Here is an 18,780-nt window from a genome sequence, read left to right on the forward strand (position 1 = left end):
TAAACCAGAGGTTAAAGGTTAAACGAACGAAACATATTTCGACAATTTATGTATGTTTCCTTAAATATATACATAAATAAAATGTTTCACGACACAACCTATCTCATGAAAACCTTAAATTTATATTAAAAATATATATTCCAAGATTCATGTTATTGTTATAATTTATGAGAAACAATAATAAAACAAATTGTCTGTCCCCCACACACTCATCTCTCTCCTCCCCCCAGCACATGTCTGGCCCCAACACTCATATCTCTCCCCCTCAAGCACATGTCTGACCCCACACACTCATTTCTCTCCCCCCCAGCACATGTCTGTACCCCACACACTCATATCTCTCCCCCTCAAGCACTTGTCTGTCCCCCCAGCACATTTGCCCCCCACTCACTCATCTCTCTCCCCCCCAGCACATGTCTGGCCCCCACACTCATGTACCTCGTCTTTTTGATTGTTGCCAGTTAAGTGCTTCACTCCCTTCCATGATCACCAGACACTGCTGCTTGCAGTCAGTACTCCTCATGGCCAGGCCTCATCGGCAGCAGCAGCCAATGCAAGGATGGCTGGGCTTGTTCCACCCACCAAGCCCCCCAAAAAAACGCGATTGACAGCAAAAATCACCCAATAATAAGCAACCCATAAAGTGAATCTCTAGAAAAAAAAAAGCCCAAACTTGTGTCAGAGTTGACCAGGCTTGCGCAACACACCTGCACACTGCAGGCGACACACTAACGTGTCCCGACACACAGTTTGGAAAGCTCTGCTCTAGAAGATCCACAGGACTCTAGGATCATCCCTTTCCAATTGAGCCGTAGTTGAAGGTTCATCCGGATCCGGGTCCTGCTGAGGAACAGACCCCCCCCCCCCCGCAGAGGGGTGTACCAAACGGACCCTCGGAGCGCTTGAGGTAGTCGGAGGTACCCCTGGTCCCAGGACCGCTGACCCTTGGGCACTCCGCACGGTCTGGGCATTTCCCAAGACCTCAGTGGAATCAGCCATTCTGGGTACCTTAGGAGGAGGTGGTCCCACCAAAAATTCCTGGTGCTGGCCCATTCTGGCCAGGTAAGCATTGTGAAGCAGGAGAACAAAATCCATGGAAAATGGAGGTGGCCCCGATGGAGGAAGAGTGGGAAGATCCCCTGATGGGAGTCAAAACCAGCAGCTGAGATGAAAAAGGGGTGTTCTGCTCTTCTCCTGTTAGCGCTGGAGCAGCCGAGTCTGGAGACAAAATGGCCGCCGTTCCCGCGGTTAGCGGGATCGGGGCTGGCCCCTGAGTGTCGAGGCGTGCCAGAAGACAAGAACCAGAGTGGCCCGGCGGTTGAGAGGGTTTCTCCCCACCAGGGAGGCAAGCTGTGCAAATCCCCTCGCGGGAGAGCCTCAACCCGGGCTCTCCACAAGCACAGCACCTGGACGAACGAGGCATGGGGAACCCCGACGGAGCTGCGAGGGAACCAGCTGTTCTTAACGCGAGAAACAGGCAAGGTTTAAAGCTGCAGGAAGCGGGAAAAACCTCTGCTTTAGCCTGTTCTTCCTCACACTCACCAGGTTCGTGGCTGCAAGAAGCGGGTAATAGCCTACGCTTCAGTCCTGCTCTCTCTCTATCCCTCAGCGACCCACAGATAGAGACATAGAGGAATAACGCCTCTCTGAGCTGGCTGCCCCAAGGAAAACGGTGTCTCAGGATGCTGGGCTTGATGGACCCTTGGTCTGACCCAGTATGGCATTTTCTTATGTTCTTATGTTCAGGGGCAGCGGGTCGGATAGCAGCCACAGGGGGAGAGGTCGGCACCACCGACTTGCACCCTGGAGAGCGGAAGAGAGGAAATAACCTGTCAAAAGGAAATAAAAACAAACTTACCCCGACAATAGAGATGGGAGGGGTGGGGAGAGCTGCAAATAGTACTGCCTGCAAGCAATAGAATGCTCCCAATAGAATGCTCCCTCAGAAAATTCAAAGAAATTTTTTTTTTTTTTAATTAGACTTGATCCATCCAAAAGAAAGGAAAGCTGAGGAAAATAGAGAAAATTCCTAAAATAGCTTTCTAGTCATCTCAGTGGGGAACGAAAGCCACCACTGTCATCTGCTGGAGGCAAGAGAATACTGAGGATTAGTAGAGGGTGCACTGCCTTATAAGGAAGCATCCTTCAACGTTCTATTTGACTCCATCTGCTGGAAGGGGGAGATAACCCACTGTCTGGACTGATCCAGGTACGTACAGGGAACTCACGGAATTTTAATAGTGAACCCTCTTCCTTGACTTCGTTTGGTAAAGTATTCCATGGAAGTGGCTCCTGTACGTAAAAGATGTGCTCTCCTGTTTCATCTAATCTAATTTGTTTAAAAGAAGGTCTACATAACAGCTCCTGAGAGACTGACCGTAAACTGCAGGTAAGCTGGTACAAACTGCAGGTAAGCTGGTACAAACACTAGAATTTTAAAGGAAATACGCAATTTAATAGAGAGCCAATATAGCTTAGCAAACCTGGGCATGATATGTTCACAAACTGATGCTCTGGTAATAATCTGAGCAGCATACTGCAAGGCACGGAGTGTGTTCTGAGATACACCAAGATAAATTGCGTTGCAATAATCTAAAGGGGACAAAACAAGTGCTTGCATGACAGCCCTTAAGATACTGGTGCCTAAAAAAGGAGCATAGTCTACACCAGTGGTCCCCAAACCTGTCCTGGAGGGCCACCAGCCAGTCGGGTTTTTGGGATATCCTCAATGAATATGCATGAGAGAAAATTTGCATGCACTGCCTCCATAACATGCAAATTTTCTCTCATGCATATTCATTGTGGATATCCCAAAAATCCAACTGGCTGGTGGCCCTCCAGGACAGGTTTGGGGACCACTGCAGTATTCGTAGTTTGAAGGATGCACTCTTTACTATCCCAACAATCAGGGCAAAGTGAGTGTCATGTCCATGATGACTCCAAGATTTCAGACCCGATTCAGAATAGGAATAGACATTCCATTAATTGAAGTACGTCAGGGACATTGGATGGGTCATATTGAAAGATAAAGTATTTCTGTTTACTTCATGCTCAGCAAGAGTTTATGTTTAATGAGCCATTCATTTATGACTATTAAACAATTACAGACCTTATTGAGAGTATCTTGATAAGAGCCTTTGCAGGGATAAAAAATTGGAATTCATCCGCATAGAGTCTGTAAACTGATATCCAAATTTGCAAGTATTTGACAAATAGGCAATAAGCAAATATTAAACAATGGCGCTGATAGTTCCAAACCCTGTGGCACACCTGTTTTAAATAAGAAACTAGATGAAAAATTATTCCGAAAGTCAGGCAGAGATATTTTCTGAGTTTTTTTGTTCCAAAAAAGAAAACCATTGATAGGGAATCTCTTATTCCTATTTGTTTTAGACCTTTGAGTAAAAAGTGATGATCTATAGTGTCAAAAGGCTACAGATAGTTTATTAAGACTAGAAAAACTTCAGTACCATTGTTAAAGCCCCTGTGACCAATATCAAAAACAGAGAGCAAAAGAGTCTCTATATTATGGCCTGCCCTTGGTATTCAAGGACTGTTTTTCTTTGATATTTGAAGCTGGGAGTAAGGTTTGACTGTTAACTGACTGCATAGGCACTCAAGATTAGTATCAAGAGATGAGGGCAGTACAGTGAAAACCAGTGAAAGGATGTTGAAGAATTAAAGGAGTTATAAGTCAAGGATTACTGAGTCTGGCTTTATAAATTTGCAAGACAAGAAAGTGGAAAGACTCCTCAGTCTTGTGAATCTCTGCTTGCTGGTATCCAAAAATCTGCTGTGTTACTTAGCCTGGGACCACTTTCATATCCCCCCTCCCATCCGGGATTACATCAGTAACCTTAGGGGCCAATGCAATAAATTAGCGTAGAAAGTGGGCGCTGAACAGTCGTTGCTTGCTTTCTTATCGCGCCATGCAATATTTAAATTAGGGGGGGTCACATTAGCAAGGAGGCGCTAGGGTCGCACAAATCCTTGCTAACTAGAACCTGATCGGTTTCGTGACTCGGCCAAGCGCCAGCAAGGAAAACTAACGCCAAGTCACGAAAACCAACGCCGATAAACCCGGCGTCGGTTTTCGTGACTGCCCTCCGCTGGTAAGGAAAACCGACGCTGGGTCTATCAACGATATTAAGTAGGAGGCAGTACAGAAAAGCAGTTTTTTCTGCTTTTCTATACTTGTTTCAGATGCGCTCAGCTATTAACGCCTGCAAAGCACTACAGCACAAACAGAGCAAAAAACTGAAAACAAAGGAAACTGTCCCAGAATGCCAGCTTTTCCAAACGCTCTATCCCGCTCTCAAGTTCACTGAAATCAGTCCGCTCACTTGACCTCAAAGGGACGATAACTTTAAAACGAGCGTGCACATGCGCAGGAATTTTAAGTCGATTGCGCAAGTGCGCACGTACTATTTAAAATACACCTAGCGCATGTATGTGTGCTTCTAATTTTAAGCGGTTACATGAGTAAATGTTATTTGCGTATCTTCTGTAATCAACTCCTTGACAGTCTGCTTTGAAATTGAAGGAGACAGGCAGAGATCCAACTTCTTGGGCAAAGATAAGTAATAACTTTAATTTATCCTTATTAAGAAGGCTGGTTATATTTTTCTGTTTCTTTGTAGTGCTAGCCTTATCTGTCTATTTTTCTAAATATTGATATTGCTGCTTTAAATTGCTGTGTGTATGTGTAAGCAAAAAAAATTTAAATATACAAAAAAAAAGGGGTTTGGTTAAACAGCTATTAGCAGCTGACTTAGTGCATTGCTGGAGGTAATCAACTTCTCATCAGTCTGCTTTGAAACTGAAGGAGACAGGCAGAGGTCCATCTTCTATGGGAGAGCCAGGGAAAAAGCTTAAATTAGCTAGCCAAATCTGGGGGAGGGTGTCATAATCCGCTATGTTGGTGGAAGGAGCAATCAGATAGGAGTAGCAATCTGATGTATTCCGTAGGCGGAGTAGCAATCTGTTGTATAGACTGCTGGATATAGTAGTGGGTGGATCCTTGGGCCGGTGGCAGATGACCACACCCCCGAGGAAAGATCCCGAGAGGGACCACCGGCTAGGCTTAGAGTATGGAGATACACACTCACGTGTTCTTTTATTAAACAGGTCTTGAAACCACCAGGTGGCAGTAGTGAGCTGTAGGGCCCGGCAGGGCTGAAGTCCCTCAGATACTAGAACAGTGATCCCTGGATGGCTGAGCTGTTGAGAAACTGTAGACAGTGAGTAGACAGGGTATGCAGAGTTCATGAACAGAACTTAGATGACAACACTCACATATTTGTCTCAGGGCGCTCACGAGCTGGAAAGGTTAGGCCAAATGCTCATAGTTTGGGCAATAAATTCCCAGAGCTGCAAGCCCTAATGGTTGAGGCGGACTTAGACATTGTTGCTGTACGGAGACGTGGTTCACGGAATCTCATGAACGGGATACAGCAATATGGGGCAATAATTTGTTAAGAAAGGACAGAGAGGACAGGAAAGGGGGGAGGAGTGGCTATGTCAGAAACAATATCCAAGCATCTGAGCTGCAAGGAAGATGGGGCAAAGAAGAAGCACTATGGGCCGACCTACAAAAAGATGATGGGGCATCCGTTTTTATTGGAGTGGTTTACAGGCCTCCAAATCATATGGAAGAGCTTGACAGAGATCTGGTTGAAGACATCCAAAATATGGGAAAGAAGGGAGAAGTGGTGATTGTTGGAGATTTTAGTTTGCCGGATGTAGACTGGAGAATCCCTTCAGTGGAATCTAACAATAGGGGAGGAGGAATGGTTAGCAGTGGACTATGAACCAGGAGACCAGGGTTCAAGTCCTTCTGTCACTCCTTGTGACCTTGGGCAAGTCACTTTACCCTCCATTGCCTCAGGTACAAAAACTTAGATTGTAAGCCCTCTGGGGATAGAGAAATACCTACAGTACCTGAATGTAAACCGGTGTGATATCTCAATTGAGATCGAATGCCGGTATATAAAAATAAATAAATAGTAGAGAGATAGTGGATGCCCTGCAAGGGGCTCTGTTTAAACAAATGGTAATGGAACCCACCACCACCATAACTTTGGTGAATGCCAAAAGGTAGTGCGCAAAATTGAAAATGTTGTCCGAGAACCATAAATCTGAGGAACCTCTGGTGGTCCCTGTGAATCCAGATGTGGAGATAGACTTCCGTCAGATCTAGTGATGCCAGGAATTTGCCCTTCCATATAACTGCAATGACCGAGCGGAGCGTCTCCATCCAGAAACCCGGTATCTTGAGAGCAAATTTAACCTTCTTTAAGTCTAGGATGGGCCAAAAGGTCCCCTCCTTCTTTGGGACTACGAAGTAAATGGAGTAATGCCCTGCTCTGCGTTCTGATGGGGGAACCGGAACGATGGCCCCCAGACTTTGGAGGTAGTCCAGGGACTGACGAACGATGAACGCTTTTCTGGAGACCCACAAGGAAACACCAGAAACAGGTTGTGTAGTGGGCGAGCAAATTCTAATGTGCAGCGGTGTTCTATCATGCAGAGAACCCACTGGTCCAACATAATCTTGACCCACTCCTTGTAAAAGAGAGTCAGGCAATCCCCTATAACCGAATCCGAGGAGTGGGCCGGCCAGAACTCATTGGGCAGCTTTGGCCCTGCTGGGCCCCTGCCCGGAACCATCTCAGGCTGATCGGTGCCCGCCGTAGGCCTGCGACCAAGACTGGAACCTCCCTGAGGCTTGTCTTTGGCCCGCGTCCTGAGCTCTGCTCTGGTGAAAATGCCTTTGGCCCCGAAAATGAGAACAAGCCAGGGGAAAAGCCTTCTGTCACTTCGGCCTATCTTCCTGGAGCTTAAGCACCTTATTATCCCCCAGCTGCTTAATTAGCTGCTCCAAGTCCTCTCCGAAGAGCAGCTTGCCTTTAAAAGGAAGGGCACTGAGCTGGGCCTCTGAGGATGCGTCCGCAGCCCAGTTATGGAGCCGCAAGAGCATCCTAGCAGAGACTGCCAACCCCATCGTCCTCGACGAGATGCAAAGGAGGTCATATAAAGCATCTGCGCCATAAGCGGTGGCAGCTTCCAGACGTTCCACCTGCTTTGCCTCTTGGGGCTCCAAATGCTTGGTGCTGAGCAACTGCTGCACCCAGCAGAGGCCCGCCCTGAGCATGTAGCTACTGCAGACCGCAGCACGAATACCTAGGACACAGGACTTCGAAAATCCTCTTGAAGTGACCTTCCAGCTTGCGATCCTGGAGATATTTCAACGCTGTCGCTCTGGCCATCGGGATGGTAGTCCGCTTCGTGACCGCCGAAATGGACGTGTCCACTTTCGGAAACTGTAAAAGTTCCAAAATGTCTTCCGGAAGAGGGTAGAGCTTGTCCATGGCTCTGCCAACCTTGAGTCCTGTCTCTGGAGCATCCCACTCCCGAACCATCATTTGCTGCAACATGGTGGAGAGGGAAGGTTTGAGCGGGGCCCCGCATCCACCTCTGTTGGAAACAGGATGCTGGGCTTGATGGATCCTTGGTCTGACCCAGCATGGCAATTTCTTATGTTCTTATGCTAAGACTGGATCCACCTTGTCCGGACTCGGGTCTACAGGAGCTGCTGCAATACCCAACTCCTGCAAGATATGCAGGATTAAGGGGGCCAGCTCCTCACGACAGAATAGGCAGACCATTTTAGGGTCATCATCCTCAACCGAGGGGAGAATGCCAGGCTCATGTCCAGGGGTCGGGCTATCGGAGGGCAGAGGCAGATCCCCCTGACCCTCCTCCTGATTGGACTCATCTGTCACTAAATCCCGGGAAACTCCAAGCCTCACGGGGATATGAATAATCCAGATTTGCGTCACCGCCAGTGGATCCTCCTTCCTGGCCACCTTCCCAGATGGGCCCTCAGGAACCTGATCTATGGGATGTCCCCTCTTCTGAGCACCACTTGCCAAGAAGGCCTGGTGCATTAAAAAAATGAACTCTGGGGAAAAAAACAGCCTGGCCCCCTAGAGACTCTGCCAGGGTACTGGAGCCCCCATCAGAGCGTCGTCCCCCCCCTCCCCGAGCCTTATCAGGGCAAAAATCAGCAGGAGAGAGTGCAGAGGAAAATCCCCTCTCCCTAATGATCTTGCCTCTACTGCACGAAGTGTCCAAAATGGCTGCTGTTCCTGTGCTGAGAGGGAACGGATCGACCTGCACATCAGAGGCAGCAATGGCTCTGCCAGAGCTATACAGCTGCGACATCACCAGCGTGGCTGTGCCCGGAGAAGTCTCCCCTATGGGGAGACAACGATCAGAGCAATCGGCCAAATCTCAGCCTGAAAAACGCTCCCCGCAGCGTGAGCAACGGCTGGAGCGGGGCATGCTGCTGCGTACGGGTCACGTGAGCAAACCGGACTGGCCTGGGAAGAACGGGGAAATGTGCACAGCAAGACTCACCACTGACTGGGCAATCGCACCGGGCCAAGGCTTTGGAGAAGCAGCCTTCCTGCTAGCAACAGCTGCCGCCCACTCTGACTGCCTTCGCTCTGTCTCTCTCTCTTTTTTTTTTTTCCAAACTTTAGGCAGGCAGTCCAATTAAAGACACAGAGCTCCTTTTTTTCCCCTGAAGAAAGCAGAGGCTAAGGGGGGGGGGGGGGGGGGGGAGTGAACTGGACTACCAGCTATCACCCCCTGTACCCCAAGGAGAGAAGAAGGGGGTCCCCAACTCCTGCTCATCCCCAGCCTGCGACCAGGGAGGATGGTCCCACCAGGACCTAACTACTCCGTGGGAAGCTGCTGCGTCCTTTAGACTTGTTCCTCTTCTTCTTTTTTTCTTATTTTTTGAATAAAAGCTTGGGTCAGAACCGCAGGTTTTGCACCACCTCCATCTGCTGGAGACAGGGAAATACTGAGGAGCAGCAGGTGCCACACCAGGTTAAAAGAAGGCGCTCTCAAAGTTTTTGTCTCCATCTGCTGGAAGAGAGGTGAAACCAGCAGTCTGGAATGATCCAGGTTCGTACAGGGAACATGGTATGAGGTTGAAAGGGATAGAATCAGAAGTAACATTAAAAAATGTTTCTTCATGGAAAGGGTGGTGGATGCATGCAATAACCTCTCAGTGGAAATGGTGGAATAACAGAATTCAAAGAAACAAAAAAAAAACAACAGAATTTAAAGAACAAAAGAGCCTTAGTTGCAAAAAAGTGAAGAGAAAGTCAGGGATCAACTGTGGTCTATCTATAGCATTGCAAAAAGAAGCAAACTGGTAATCTAGTTAGGCCTTACAGTCTTTATTTGCTGTCCAATTCTGTGTTTTCTGTAAAGTGTCATTCACATTCCCAGAGCATCCTGGGTAAACCCCACTTGAGGATACTATGGCTCACCTCGAAACATATCATACCAGACTTTCTTGCATCTCTGGTGCTGTACCCCATTCAGGTGCTTCTTTCGATTGTGAAGATTGTCTTGGAAGGATCGATCACAATAATCGCAGAAATACCGCTTCCCCATCTCTCTTCCAAAACAGGGTGTATACTTCTTTTACCCCTTCTGAAGGAAAATCTGTTCATCATCAGAGACAAACTCTTACCATTCAAAGAGGAAAGTTTATATTCTGTGATTCCAACGTAACACAACAATTTGAATATATGAAGCTCCTCTACCCTTGAGCCATTGACTGATGGTGTCCTCCTCCTCATATAATATTTCACTTCAAGGAGCAGAAGTCTTGAGACAGGAATTAAACTCAGCTCAGCTCAGTTTCTTAAAAAATAGGCACTGAATTAGCCTCAGTTTGAAACTTGTGAGCAGTAGCGCCAGTCTTCAAGGCTTCAACCCTAGCTACTGTCCATTCATGCATCTTTCATATAGAATCATAATTCAATCATCTTTAAAATAAAATCTTTCTAACATAGAAAGTATATCTCACATTTACTTATGTCATGCCTGAATCAGAAATGGCTCACAAATTTCAAACTTGTGCTAATTCATCTGCTTGATGAGTATGTAATCATGTGTCCAATACATATGCATATACTTTTCAGTCTTAAAAAAAAACAAAAAACAGGAAAGTCCCAACCAAACAAAATAATGACTAGCAAGCAGCGGGGAGAGAGAGGGAATAGAGACCCTCATAGTAGTGAGCTATTTATATCTCCATAGAAGACCCACCTAGTAACTCGAGGTGAGGTTTAGGTAGTCGTGTGGGGGTTAGGGGCCACTTTTACATACATATTTGATGTCCTTCGGCGTGAGGAAACTCACACAACGATGAGATTTGTACAATGTTCTCTCAACCTAGCTTGAAGGACATCAAATCTTCACAAGACTGTACTGTTCTGTTCATACGTCTCACTCTGCATGTAAAAATGGCCCCTAACCCCTACATGACTACCTAAACCTCACCTCGAGTTACTAGGTGGGCCTCCTATAGTAGCATAATAACTACTTACTATGGTGCCACCCCCAGAGGCATGCTCTCTCCCCCCCCCCCCCCCGCCCCCATCTTAACGCATGCGAAAACGCCATAACACAATTTGATAAATAACCCTGTTAGATTGTAAACCCTCTATGGACAGGAAAATACCTACTATACCTGAACTTAACTCAACTTAAGCTACTAAAGAAAGATATGAATTAAATCCAAATAAAATACATAACACAGAACAAACTTCAGCATTAATCAACATAAAACAGAATAACAAAACATCCCACAAATCAAATGAAGGCTACCTGGTCATTCTAGCTAATCTACTTAAGGCACTGACACCAAAACTGAGGAAACATACTGATACAGAATATGACGGCAGATAACAAGCAAACTGCCCATCCACATCTGCTGATCATCTTTATAATCCCTTCCTCAATAAAGTCTTAAATTATAATCCTTTCCTCTTCCCCAGACATCCCCTGATCTTGTCCCATACTTCTTGAATTCTGACGCTGCTCGTCTCCATCACTTCCTTGGGAGGCTGTTCTATGTAGCCCTTTCTATAAATAAATATTTCCTTAGGTAACTCAGAGTCTATCCCTTTTTGTCCTCATCCCATGACCTGTCATTTCAGACCCTCCTTTCCACTGAAAAAGGCCCGCCTCTTGTGCATTAATTCCTTGGAGGTATTTAAATGGTATCCCCACCTTTCCTCCAAGTTATAACATTTAAATCTTTAAGTCTGTCTCCATATGGTTTATTATGAAGACACTGACCATTTTAATATTTTTATTTTAGATTTAGTACATGTATTTTCAATGGTTATATTCAAGTACCATAGGTAATATCTAGTAGCTGCCCTTTAAGATTGACTTGATTTGGTTTAGATCCTTTTGAAGGTGTAGTCTCCAGAACTGTACACAGTACTTCAGATGAGGTCTCACCCAATCACAGATACAATATCACTTCATTTTTTTCCTTTCTCTGTGCACTCAAGCATCCTTCTGACTTTTGCTGTTGCCTTATCTACCTGTTTGATGATTTTAAGATTGGCAGTTATGATCATCTCCAAATCCCACTCTCATTTTGTACACAGACCTTCACCTTCTATAGTGTACTGCTTCGTTAGCTTTTGCAACCAAAATGCATGATCCTGAATTTTTTAGTATTAAATCTTAACTGCCAGACTCCAAGCTTCACTACATCACATCCTTCCTCATGTTTTCCATACCTTCCATGCCCTGTTGTAGATTTGGTATCATCTGCAAAAGGGCAAACCTTTCCCAATAGCCCTTTGAAAATATTGCTAATGAAAATGTTGAAGAGAAGCAGACTGAGGACTGATCCCTGTGACACTCCACTGATGACCCCCCCCCCCCCCCAACCTTTTCTTGGTGTGAACTCTGTTTATCAGTACCCTTTGTCACCTCTCAATTAGTTTCTAACCCAGTAAATCATTTTAAGGCCCATGTTTTAGGCAGTTTGTTTATAGGTTGCCTATGTGTAACCATGTCAAAAAACAGCTGAAATCAAAATATACTACATCTAATGCTTCTACTGATCTGAATCTCTGATCATCCAGTCAAAAAAATGGATTAGATTTGTCTAACAAGGCCTACCTCTGGTAAAACCATACTGGCCTTAGATCTCGTAATCCATCAGATTTCAGAAACTGAATTATCCTTTGTTTTAGCAGCAATTTCATTACTTTAATCACCACCAAAGTCAGACTAAGCAGCATGTGGGTCTCAGATTCATCCTTACTTTCACGTTTGTGAAGAGGAGCCACATTCAGGTTTCTAAACCACTCCTGATTCTAAAGAAGCACTAAGGTCAGCCAGAGGAGCTACCAGAACTTCTCTAAATTCTCTTAATACTCTGGATGTATCACAAATACTCAAAACAACCGTTTACTTTTATTTTTCAAGTTGCATGTCAGCAACTTTTACTTTTAATTGCAGGGTAATTCAACATGCAGTGACTATTCATCTGGTAGGCAGCTTTACCAGGCACAGACAAGCTAGGGCCTAATGTACTAAAAGGCTATTTCCCATTACATGGCCATGAGAGAAAATGCAAGTAACATCAGGACCTGAATATTGAAGCTGTACCTCTAGTTCTCCAACTGTAGCTGTTTTCCATCGTCTGGGAAGAGACACACAGAGCAGCTGATGCCAAACAAGCCTTTAGCACTTTCTGACATAACATACTGGCAAGAATAAATCCCAGCTGTCAGCCACAAAAACTTGACTGCTTGCCCAAAGATAGGGCCATACTCAATAGTAAGACACTTCGGGCTCTAATGACTTACTCTCGCGGATCTGAGGCGTAGGTCCCTATCTGAGGAGTGAGAAAACGCCGGGGATGGGATCAAAGCTGAACTTCCACAATTCATTATTGCACCACCTACCAGCCTCGCAGGCTCTTCCGGAATAAACCCCGTACCTTAGCGGAAATACCCTCACGGCTTGAAGGGAATTGTAGTTTTGGCTTCTTATTTCTGGTCTCGTTGCTACAAAACTTGTTGTCTGATAAGTGCAAGTTCAAAAGAATCATGCCATGATTTGCAATGCAACTTAAAGCAGAAATTATTACTATAGCGGGAGGAAAATGAGATGACCAGCTCTGCGTACGCGTTCCTTAATGGTTTTGTCATCTTCCCAACTAACTGGCATATAGACATCAAGGTGCCAGACACTTGTGGGAACTGGTTTATCGCTATCCCATTAGTATATTGTCTTTATAATTTCTGAGAGCGATCTAGTCATAGCTGATTAGTAGAACAGACTGTAGCACTTTCCTTTTATTGTACGTTGAATGATAGGAACTGCAGTTCTTACTAACACTCGCAGGTTGAGAAAACGACAAATTCGTCACCTGGTGATGGTAGAACTACAGTTCCCATGACACTTAGGGACGAACGCCTCTCCGCGATGCAGGAAAGGCGCGCCGGGACGAGTGCGCAGGCGCCGCCAGGAGAAGATGGCGCTGGCTAGCACCATGTATAGTCCGAGATGCAGGAAAGGCGCGCCGGGACGAGTGCGCAGGCGCCGCCAGGAGAAGATGGCGCTGGCTAGCAGCATGTATAGTCCGAGATGCAGGAAAGGCGCGCCGGGACGAGTGCGCAGGCGCCGCCAGGAGAAGATGGCGCTGGCTAGCAGCATGTACAGGCTGCTCTTCCGCAGGACATCTACCTTTGCCCTGACTATTGTGGTGGGCGCTGTCGTTTTCGAGCGAGTTTTTGACCAGGGAGCGGACGCGCTCTTCGAGCACCTGAACCGCGGGGTGAGAAGGGCCGGGCGATAGAGGGTGGTGGGGTGACCTTTGGAAGGGCACATGTGGCGGCCGGAGTTAAGTGAAAGCTCTCTTCTTGAACTGATGGCACTGAGCTGCCTGGGCAGATGTCGGGGATTCTGATGTGGAGTCAGAGAGAACCTGACTTTTCCTGTTAAAATGCCTGTGTCTGCTTAAAAGAAGTGGTTTAATGAGAAGGGAACGTTCTTGCTTTGCAGATTCAGGATCTCATTATTCCTTTCATATCCGCTGTGTGGTATCGCTGCCTTAGATGTTTAATTAGTTTCTTATTTCATATGCATTTTTAGGGTAAGAGACTTTCAGGTCGATACAGTAAAGTGCAGTTAAAGATTGCCCGTCTGTAACGTGCTGGGAGCGCACAATACAGACGAGTAAGGCCATCCAGCGATATAGTCTCCAGTTTCACGCGTCCTTAGCGCTTCCTAAAATAAACACCTAACCCTTTCCGCACCCAGCATGTAAATGAACGAAAAAGCTGTATAATGAAGGAATTAGCTATTCCCCTTCGATACTGTAACGGGCGCTGATATTATCTCCTTAGGAACGCGCTGTTTTGCCGCGGCCTTAACCTGTTAGTTTACCGCCTCCCCCTAGTAGGAGTTAGGACTGTGTAACAAATCCATCGACACCGCTTAAGATACTCAAGCACAATATGTCCCGGATGCCCCCCCCCCCCCCCAGCGTGCCCGCCACTACCCCTTTCATCAGCTGCATCCACCCATTATGCCCCTCACGGGCATGTCCCGCTTCACAGAGCGCTCCCACTCAAATCCGTTCATGGGTATATACCCTTTCGCCCCCCTCACAGCGCCATGCTACCACTGCGACCCGGAGGAGGTGAGGCACAGCGGCGAAGACAGACACGAGAGGAGAAAAAGCAGAGCCGAGCAAAGCAAAAGCGTGCAGCAAGCCGGCGAAATAGACCTGCGAGCAGAGGCAATAGCAGCGGTTCGGTAAGCCTGGCACCCTCCTTGATGTAGTACGTCCCGGATGCCCCCCCCCTCCCCAGCGCGCCCACCACTACCCCTTTCATCAGCTGCATCCACTGCGACCCGGCAGTCCCGTGAGGCCTACAAAAAAAAAAAATCCCCGGCTCCCGTGCCCCCGCACTGGCCCGCCAACTCTACCCCCCCCCTCCTCCCGATCGGGCAGGTAGGTGGCAGCGGCAGCGACGAAAACCAAAGCAATTTTTTTTTTCAAAAAGCAACATCACACATTGCATAAAATAATTTCTCCAGCCTTAAAGCAACAATTTTGGTTTTTTCCAAAAGCGACTTACTTTTGGGATCTGTCAAGATCCCAAAAGTAACTTACTTTTCTGAAGCCATCAGGAACATGATCTTAGCTCCTCCGGACGAAGACGAAGATGGCCGCCTGCACGGGGGAAAGCGTGCAATTGGCCGCTGAAGACGTGAGGTCACGTCTTCAGCGGCCAATTGCATGCTTTCCCCGTGCAGGCGGCCATCTTCGTCTTGAGCTACGATCGTGATGGCTTCAGAAAAGTAAGTTACTTTTGCGACTTACTTTTGGGATCTTGACAGATCCCAAAAGTAAGTCGCTTTAAGGCTGGAGAAATTATTTTATGCAATGTGTGATGTTGCTTTTTGAAAAAAAAAAAATTGCTTTGGTTTTCATCGCCGCCGCCTACCTGCCTGATCGGGGGGGGGCGCGGGAGCTGGGGATTTTTTTTTTTTTGTAGGCCTCACGGGACTGCAGGGTCGCAGTGGATGCAGCTGATGAAAGGGGTAGTGGCGGGCGCGCTGGGGAGGGGGGGGCATCCGGGACGTACTACATCAAGGAGGGTGCCAGGCTTACCGAACCGCTGCTATTGCCTCTGCTCGCAGGTCTATTTCGCCGGCTTGCTGGAAAGATACACCACGTTTCCCTGATATTTTTGCCAAGCACTGACCAATACTGCCTTTAGCTTTTCTCACTTCACTAGGTTGCCCAAAGGGTCTTCCTGCTCACCTGAACTATCCTATAGATAGGATGGATAGCCCTGCCCCTGACAGGTCAGTGTGAGTGAACTTTCAGGCCTTACTTATCTCCCTGCTCAGGGGTTTGGGCTAGCGATCCCTTTCAGGGATTTTCTTTTATCCCCTGCGGGGTTTTGTCTGGGTTTTTTTTTCTATGGTTTTCTCTTTGAAGAACTCAACTCTTTTCCCACCTAGACTCTTTGTGGGTTGTCTGCCTCACAGGCAAAAGGGAGAGATGGAGCTTTCAGCACAGTGCAGTTTCCAACTTGTCCTGCTCAGACAGCCTATAGCTTAGGAATCCACCTGTATGTGAGGACCACAATCCTGTTTGTCCTCCCTGTAACAGGTGTTCTCAGAGGACAGCAGGATGTTAGTCTTCACAAAACCCATCCACCTCCCCTGCCAGTTGGTTTCTTCATGTATTAGCTATATTATGGACTGAGGAACTTTGCCTAGGGGGCAGGGTGATGACTATAGCTGCACATGCTCAATAGGGCATGTTTGAAAGTTCCATGCCAGGCTCCATCTGATAATGTCACCCATGTGTGAGAACTACCATCCTACTGTCCTCAGAAAACACCTGTTACAGGGAGGACAAACAGGATGGTGAACTCTGCTCTCTCCTCCTGCTGATCGGAGAGGGGAGAATCAGGCAAAATTTGGTCTGGCCTGCCATGAGGATTGAAAGTGTGCCATGAAATAAAGGTTGAGAAGCACTGGAGTAAGGTATTATGTTACAGAGAATTGGTGGATCTTTTTTCTGCATCTGCTACTTTTTGCACTGTAGTAGTGCTGAATTGTAATTAGTTGTTTGTGTGTGCTAATTTTTTGTAGAAATTGTGGAAACACATCAAGCACAAATATGAGCAGCCTGAAGAGTAGAATGGAGTCCATGATGTCAAGTTTGGGCTTACTGGATCCCTTCACTGCTGATCATAGAAGACCTGGAATCCAGAATGAAACACTTCTAGTGCATCTTCTGCCATCATTTTCAGCCACAGCAGAACTGTGGACTTCTGCTCATTCTTGAAATGTATCCTGCAGAAAATAAATTCCTCTAAAACAAGTCTGTTTATAGTTGGGCCAGCTGTCACTATTCACCTGTGATTTAACCCAAAAATGTAAATTCTGAAATTATGGCATTAAACCTTTTTTTCCATGTTAGTATGAACCTGATCATCTTTTCCCCCTTCCCTCCATATTTTCTTCCTTACTCGTGTCTGTGCACCCCTCGCCCCAGATGTTATATTTAGATGGCCCAAGGGCTACCACCTTTTGAAGTTCATACCATATTTGCACAGTAATAGGTACTGTCTTCTATCCTTCCCTGGACTTGAGTACATTATCAGCAGTGTGTACCCAGGCCTGACTCCTAATGAATGGAGAGGAAATGTAAACTCTGAGTTACAGTGCTTGGCTCATGGTCATCTACCTTATAAATGGCCTGTGACCGACAGCCCGGCAGATCTCGGGGGGGGGGAGGGTGTCACTCCCGCGCCCCCCGAGATCTGCCGGCAGGAGCGGGAGGAGAAGCAGCGGCGCCGCGCGCGCGCGCGGTGCCGCTACTTCTCCCCAGATCTGCCGGCAGATCTCGGGGAGGGTGTCACTCCCGCGCCCCCCCCCCCCCCCCCCGAGATCTGCCGGCAGGAGCGGGAGGAGAAGCAGCGGCGCCGCGCTGCGCGCGGGTGCCGCTACTTCTCCCCAGATCTGCCGGCAGATCTCGGGGAGGGTGTCACTCCCGCGCCCCCCCCCCCCCCCCCCCCCCCCGAGATCTGCCGGCAGGAGCGGGAGGAGAAGCAGCGGCGCCGCGCGCGCGCGCGGTGCCGCTACTTCTCCCCAGATCTGCCGGCAGATCTCGGGGAGGGTGTCACTCCCGCGCCCCCCCCCCCCCGAGATCTGCCGGCAGGAGCGGGAGGAGAAGCAGCGGCGCCGCGCGCGCGCGGTGCCGCTACTTCTCCCCAGATCTGCCGGCAGATCTCGGGGAGGGTTGTCACTCCCGCGCCCCCCCCCCCCCCCGAGATCTGCCGGCAGGAGCGGGAGGAGAAGCAGCGGCGCCGTGCGCGCGCGGCGCCGCTGCTTCTCCTCCCCAGATCTGCCGGCAGATCTCGGGGAGGGTGTCACTCCCGCGCCCCCCCCCCCCCCCGAGATCTGCCGGCAGGAGCGGGAGGAGAAGCAGCGGCGCCGCGCTGCGCGCGGTGCCGCTACTTCTCCTCCCCAGATCTGCCGGCAGATCTCGCGGGGGTCACTGCCGCGCGGCGGGAGTGACCCCCGCGAGATCTGCCGGCAGGAGCGGGAGGAGTCAATGGAGCCGGGTGAGGGTTGCGGGAAGTCGCGCTTACGGCGCCGGGAGGAAATGGAGGTGGGTGAAGGGAGGGACTGAGTGGGAGGGAGGGAGAGGAGAGGGGGGAGGGGACTGAGTGGGAGGGAGTGAGGGAGAGGGGGGACTGAGTGAGGAGAGGGAGGGTGGAGAGGAGTGGGTGGGGGAGGGGGGTGGTGAAGAGTGAGGGGAGAGAGAATGAGGGGGAGGTGAGAGACAGAGGGATGTAGCCCGTTTTAACGGGCTTTACGGCTTGTCCTTTATAAGAGGGAGAGCCAATAAATAGGGTAAATTTAAGTACAATATAACAGCTTAAAGTAGTAATATTTACTGATTTTCTGTTAAAAAAAAGTTTATACTATCCTCTTTTTTACTGTTAAATATGTGAATTAAAAGCTGTAAAATGTAATGAGCTCTGCAGAGGTATAAATTAGTTTTTGGACCTGCCTCTGAACCTTTTGGTTGGTAACACCATAAACTATGAAACAGCATATATTGACACTGCTAAAACAGCCTGTTTCTGCAATATGGCTTAATTATGCAGCCATGCAAAATTAAGGCTCCCCTATAAGGAATACCTAAAGCCTAGCAGGTTTGCAGGTAGGGGGTGTGCTTGGCCGTCAGTGTAGTATTAATAAAGAGCATTTTTACATTTCACCTCTGCTATTTTTATGCAGATCAAGTAACTTCCCTGCAGTGGCAAATCTATTTGAGGTCAGGTGATGTACATCTAATGAAAAGGCTGCTGCCGTGACTACTTGTTTGTAGTTGTCTCTTGA

The 18,780-nt window shown here is 47.9% G+C and overlaps 2 protein-coding genes across 12 annotated transcripts in view; one reads left to right on the forward strand and one right to left on the reverse strand.

Moving 5' to 3' along the window:
• The window catches only part of ZMAT5 (zinc finger matrin-type 5), a 76,360-nt gene extending 63,276 nt beyond the window's left edge, over window positions 1-13,084 (reverse strand). For 5 of the 11 annotated variants that reach the window (XM_029619135.1, XM_029619131.1, XM_029619134.1 and 2 more), the window contains exons 1-2: window positions 12,705-12,831; window positions 9,348-9,525 (exon numbers count right to left, since the gene is read on the reverse strand). In XM_029619135.1, coding sequence (XP_029474995.1) covers window positions 9,348-9,474 — 127 coding nt within the window. In that variant the 5' untranslated portion in view covers window positions 9,475-9,525; window positions 12,705-12,831. The other 6 variants (XM_029619128.1, XM_029619127.1, XM_029619129.1 and 3 more) reach the window with 6 other exon arrangements.
• Window positions 13,085-13,360: 276 nt separating this feature from the next.
• LOC115100589 (cytochrome b-c1 complex subunit 9) lies at window positions 13,361-16,848 on the forward strand. The gene is made up of 2 exons (XM_029619136.1): window positions 13,361-13,678; window positions 16,519-16,848. The coding sequence occupies exons 1-2, from the start codon at window positions 13,376-13,378 to the stop codon at window positions 16,564-16,566; spliced, it is 351 nt and encodes a 116-aa protein (XP_029474996.1). The 5' UTR covers window positions 13,361-13,375; the 3' UTR covers window positions 16,567-16,848.
• Window positions 16,849-18,780: the final 1,932 nt, after the last annotated feature.

Source organism: Rhinatrema bivittatum, chromosome 11 (assembly GCF_901001135.1).
Source record: "Rhinatrema bivittatum chromosome 11, aRhiBiv1.1, whole genome shotgun sequence".
NCBI classification, from domain to species: Eukaryota; Metazoa; Chordata; class Amphibia; order Gymnophiona; family Rhinatrematidae; genus Rhinatrema; species Rhinatrema bivittatum.

Coding starts and splice junctions, on each gene's coding strand:
- LOC115100589 (XM_029619136.1), top strand. CDS start 13,376: ATGGCGCTGGCTAGCACCATGTATAGTCCGAGATGCAGGAAAGGCGCG. Junction 13,679..16,518: donor TCGAGCACCTGAACCGCGGG/GTGAGAAGGGCC, acceptor AATTTTTTGTAG/AAATTGTGGAAACACATCAA.